We start from the raw sequence: 5,895 nt of genomic DNA on the forward strand, positions 1-5,895 counted from the left end.
GTCACATAGCATCTAATATCAAATGGTTTCTTTTTATTTTTTATTCCTTCTTTGGCAAATTCATACATGTATACAATGTATACTGAGCACTTTCCTCTTTCTGTTCCTGTTGAACACCTCTTGATGCTTCCCTGTCTTCATATTATTCATTCTCTCTGTCTCTCTCTCTGTCTCTCTCTCTGTCTCTCTCTCTGTCTCTCTCTCTGTCTCTGTCTCTCTGTCTCTGTCTCTGTCTCTGTCTCTGTCTCTCTCTCTCTCTCTCTCTCTCTCTCTCTCTCTCTCTGTCTCCACTGCTAACTAATCTTGTTCAATTGATCTTGTGCAAGTCACCATAGGTGCAATGAGTGACTATTAGTGACTGAGTACAATGGTTGTGTCATGTTCAGAAGGCAAAATATCACAGCATGTTTCCCACACTTTGGTGCTTCCATTCTTTCACATATCCCCACTCCTTAATGTTTCCTGAGTCTTGAGGAAGGGGTTGATATCAATGTCCCATTTAGGACTGAGCACTCAACTAACACTTATACTCAGCACTTTGGCTGATTATTTTCTCTGCATTGACAGCTGCCTACTGTAGAGAAGCTTTTCTAGTCAACATTAAAAGCAGCACTAATTTATAGGTATAAACATAAGTATTTAGAACACAGTTTAATTTAGCAAAATACCTATTTAGTAAAAGAACAGTGTGTAAATTCCTCCAAAAAAAAAAAAGTACCTGTGACCTCTGGTATCAAGGGTTTTTACTTTCTGTTCCTTTGGGCACATGACTGATGACCACATTCATCCTTTTCATCTTTCACTCACCAAAGGTCAGGCTTAAATGAGTGTTCAAAATGCTTGTTGGTACAGCAAATGATTCATCCTAATCCCTATTTCAAAATGTACTATCCAATTCAATTCTGGGGATAAAAGAGTTTCAGAGGCCCACATTGGCTCCCCCTCCCATCTTACTCTAACCATAAATGGGAGGTAGGGAGAGCTCTGATCTCTCTGCTGTCTAAGTAGAGATTTTCCATGAGCTGTCACAGATCTGTCACAGGGACTGAGGGAGAGGCAAAGAGAGGCAGGGGGAGTTGGCAAAAGATTGAGACAATCAGGAAGCTGGGTTGCCTGCTGCAAGGGAGCAAGAAGGAGGGGCCATCTTGATATCAGAGCTTGGCGGACTCTACCTGCTCCAATGCAATTTCCCATGGGCCCTGCCTGCATCTTCTTGAGAAAAGGCATTGCTGAGAAGCAGCGGGTGAGGTGGGGATGGTGCAGGGAATGGTTAGAAGAGCAAGGGGATCTGGGGTGTGGGGAAAAGAAGGGCTGTGAAAATGCTGAGCAACAAAGGGAAGCAGGTGGAAATAGCATGAACTGAAGCTCAGGTAGCACTGTGTGGGAGTAAGGGTCAGTGATCAGAGGTCGGAAGCAGAGGGGGATAGTGGAGTGAGACAAATATCAAGAGGCGATAGTATGGAGCCATTGTTGATAGCATTATTGTTTCATATGGAAAATCATACACTAATGATGGTGATCATGGTAATGCTGCTGCTGCTTTGGCTGGTGATGATGACAATGCTGGTTCTGATGGTGTTGAGGAGGATGGTGATGACAATGATGATAGTGATGGTGATGGTGCTGCTGCTTCTGATGGTGATGATTATGATGATGGTAGTGATGATACTGATGATGGTATTTACAACAGCTACTGCTTATTAAGTCTTGTTAAGTGTCTAGCCCTGTGCAAAAGTGTTTATATGCTTAATGGCATTCAGTCTTCAGAGCAGCACATGAAGTTGGGTACAATTTCATTCCTATTTTACAAGGGAGTAAAATTGTAAACTGAGGCCACTAAGTCATGAAGTATTTTGTTTTAAGCCTGTACAGCCAATAAGTCTCTCTCTCTATCTATCTATCTATCTATCTATCTATCTATCTATCTATCTATCTATCATTAATTTTACTTACTCAGTCATGATGTTTGAGTCTCTGTAGCATGTTCTTCATTGTAAGGCTTTAAAAATCACCAGAGAGGGGAAGAAAAGAAAGGAGAGGTGAGAAGAGTAAGGGGAGAAGTCAGAAGGGAAGAAAAGAGGAAAGGACATAGGTCAGGGTGAGGCAAGACAGGGACGGGAAGACAAAAGAAAGGAAGGAAAATAAGGAAAGGAGAGATGGGAAAGAGAGATGAGGAAAAGTAAGAGGTTGCATGGGAAGAAAAGAAGAAAGAAAATCCAAAGTGAGATCTCTATGAATAAGGTTGATAAGAAGTAAATTACCAGGCACTATGCCTGCTAACAAAATTTACTCTCAGGTGTACCCATGATTAGGGAACAATGACTAGCAATTCCTAGATGTAAGACTGACACTGAATATTCTATGAAAACCCCTCTGAGTACTGGTTTCACACAAGGGTAAGCTCATTCCGGGAATGAGGATGGAGGTGCTACAGTCAGTGGGATGTAGCAGAAAGAATTTTGCATAGGAGTCAGGAGTCCTACATCCTAGTCTCATTCCTTTGTCGGATCTTTGGGTGACTTCAAAGGAGTATGCGTGTCATAAAGGCAGAAGAGGATATTATTTTGGGGAAGAAATGGGACCTTTAAGAGTGTAACATGGGCTAGATGTGGTGGTGCCAAAGTCAAAGAACAATGATGTAGGTGTGTGACAACATCTTGATGTAAAACGGTTTTTTTGGTGATAGCACAAATTCATTTTTAAAGGTTGAAGTGTCTAAGTATGTAACTTAGCTGGTAGAGTTTACCTAGCACATATGAGCCCCTAGATTCAATCCCCAGTACCATACAAAGTGGATGTGACTGGCAGATGGAGGCAGGAGGATCAGAAGTCCTTCTTAGCTCTTAGCCTGGCTATATGAGACTATCTCAATAAATAAGTAAATAATAGAATAAATAATTAGGGGCCAATGAAATGTATCAGAAGGTAAAGGGACCTGTTGCTAAATCTGATTACCTGAGTTCTATCTCCAGGTTTGTGGAAGGAGAGAATCAATTCCCTCAAATTGTCCTCTGATCACAAATACTTGACAAGTGCTTGCATGTCAAAAACAGTAAAACAAACAAACAAACAAACAAAATAAAAATATAACTAATTGATTTATCTCTCCCTTGAAAGGGGATATTCTATTTATGAGTCGTGTGACCTTTGGTAGGCTCATTAAATCTTTCTGTTCTTTAGCTTCTCATGGATAAGATAAGAATATTTGAGTCTACCTCAGTGATATGGTTCTGAGGTGTAAGTATAATGAAAGAACTCACACAGACATCCCTTTGAATATAGTAGATGAGACATATTGTACTTTCTTTATCTGAGTAACAAGTTCTGGTCCCAGGATGTTTAGGAAAGAAAGTTGGAGATTAGATGCAAGGATGGGAGACAAGAAATGAGTGGGGATGGGAGAGAAGACCTTGGAAAAGACCTGGGGATGGAGTTGTATTGGAGGAAGGAAGATGAAAGTTAGAGAAAGACTGAAGGATCAGAAAGCTTGATGGAACAATGGGCTTGTTTGTGGTGGTGGGGATTGTATTCCTGACTCTTTCAATCTCCTCTCCTGTGTTCTTTTCAGGAGAGACCACTGGGACAGGATGAGATTGATGGTAATTCCTTTCTCAGATGCCCTTCCATGTAGCCATCCATTACAGCCCTCCCTTCCTGCATTTTTGTGTAAATTACCCCCTGTGAAGATTCCTTTTCTCCTGTGTCCCTGATCAAATATAATCTGCACAGCTCATTTTAGGTTCTACTCCTTGAGTGTTAACAGGTGTCTGTCTCATTTTCATAAGTCACAGAGACTCAGAAATGATGCAAGTTTCAGAGTGATTTTTAAAAAGTTGCCTTTTTTGGGAGTTGTTTTTGAGATCCCTTGCAAGTTCACTCAAGAGTCTGAGGACTTCAGTGCTCATAGGGTCATTTTCTTGCTAGCACAGTTTTTAAATATCCCTGCTTTTTTAAAAAATGAAACATTTACTCATTAAATGTACTCTTTGTAGAATCTCTAGCTATGTCTCATTGATAGTTTCAAGGAATACCAATCTTCCCCAATGACTGTTTCAGGTTGCTCTAACAATTTTCTCTCTTAACTTTTAGAGCTCCGGGAAGCATTTCTTGAATTTGACAAGGACCGAGATGGGTTCATCTCTTACAAGGATTTGGGAAATCTCATGAGGACAATGGGTTACATGCCTACAGAGATGGAATTGACTGAGTTGGGCCAGCAAATCCGAATGAACCGTGAGGACAAGGGGCAGGAGGCATGCCCGGAGTTGGGGACAGGGTGGGAGTAAGAAAGATGGTTAGGTTGAGAGTTACACTTTAAATAGGAAGACGGTTAAGGGGCAGAGGCATATGCCAGAAAGCAGCTCAGACTATGCTTAGAGAGGCTGCATTTGAAGTAGTTAGAGATGGCTCTAGATACTAGTTGTATCTTTTATTATTAAAAATATTAAAGATTAAAAAAATCATGTGTATGAATGTTTTGCCTGCATGTATGTATGTTCACCAAGCATGTACCTGGCACCTTTCAGAAGCCAGAAGAGAGTGTCAGGTCCCTGGGAACTGGCGTTATACACAGATATGGGTTCTGAGAACTAAATCCAGGTCTTCTGCAGGAATAGGTAGTGAACTTAATAGTGGAGCTTTCCAGCTTCTCACATTGAAATTTTAAATTGTATTTATTTTGTGTGTTGAGGGAAGATGGGGGTACATGTGAATGTCACAGTATTTGGGTGCTGATCAGAGAACAATTTGAAAGAGTTGGCTTTTTCCTTTCACCATGTGGGTTCTGGGGCTCAAACTCAACGTCATCAAGTTGGGCAAGTCCGTTTTATCAGCTAAGTCATCTACCTGGCCCGTGAGTCCCACTCTCATTATCTACTTATTGTGGTCATTTTCAACAGTAGAATGCTTCTGGAATATTCCTGGTTTTCAGCTTCCCATCTATCAAATAAAGATATGATCATGGCTTACTTATTTATTGTGTTGTAGAAAGGAAGGAGTGCCGCTGTGGGAAAGGTCATATTCCCCATGAGCCCTTATTGAATGTGACTTTTTATCAGTAGAATTCTCTGTAGTGGGGCTTGATGGATGTTTAACATGAACCTGGACTTGGAGCCAGTGTCACTCAGTAGCATTGCTCAGGGATGCATCATTAAATGGAAATCAAAGTCAATTCTATGATTGAAGCCAGAATTAGGTTGGCTCCTGGGCATGGATCTGAGTTAACAAAATTTAATTTTATGTCATAATAGTAGTTAAGTCTCTGTCTATTGTTTCTATTATCTGCATGTTCAAACAAGTTCAACAGAAAATATTTAGAAAAGGAACTGTACCCACATTAAACATATAAGGACTTTCTGCCTCTGTTTCATAAATAATATAGCACAGCTGTTATTCATAGAGCATCTCAGTATAGTAGATAATCTAGAGGTGACTAGAACTGCAAGTGCAAGATACACACATTATGCCACTTATGACAGGTACTTGAGCACTGACTTGCTTTGATATGCCATGGGTGTCCTGGAACAAATCTTCAATGGACACAAAGGGATGACTAATCATACCTGAAAGAGACTGGTCTACATTTAAATCTATATTTCTTCTATTGGTTTGTAGATGAGGGGTGTATAAGCTTTAAACCAATAAGATATTTGCTAAGTGAGTCTGGACTCAGTTTTTAAGAGTGTCTACTGCATTTGCAAAGGACCTGAGTTTGATCCCAGCATCCATATTGGGCAGCTCAGCCATCTGTAACTCCCTGTCCAGGAGAATCTGATGCCCTCTTCTGGCCTCTGAGGTAACTGCATTTATGTACACACACACACACACACACACAGAGACAGAGAGAGAGAGAGAGAGAGAGAGAGAGAGAGAGAGAGAGAGAGAGAGAGAGAGAGA

At 40.8% G+C, this 5,895-nt stretch overlaps 1 protein-coding gene across 1 annotated transcript in view; it reads left to right on the top strand.

Moving 5' to 3' along the window:
• Positions 1-1,033: 1,033 nt before the first annotated feature.
• Cabp5 (calcium binding protein 5) overlaps positions 1,034-5,895 on the top strand; it is a 10,352-nt gene continuing 5,490 nt past the window's right edge. Inside the window, exons 1-3 of the mRNA XM_028782994.1 lie at positions 1,034-1,243; positions 3,569-3,599; positions 4,090-4,233. Of these exons, the coding sequence (XP_028638827.1) occupies positions 1,181-1,243; positions 3,569-3,599; positions 4,090-4,233 (238 nt within the window). The 5' untranslated portion in view covers positions 1,034-1,180. The remainder of the gene's footprint in view (positions 1,244-3,568; positions 3,600-4,089; positions 4,234-5,895) is intronic.

The sequence above is a fragment of the Grammomys surdaster genome, unplaced genomic scaffold, assembly GCF_004785775.1.
Source record: "Grammomys surdaster isolate TR1022 unplaced genomic scaffold, NIH_TR_1.0 949, whole genome shotgun sequence".
Taxonomy (NCBI): domain Eukaryota; kingdom Metazoa; phylum Chordata; class Mammalia; order Rodentia; family Muridae; genus Grammomys; species Grammomys surdaster.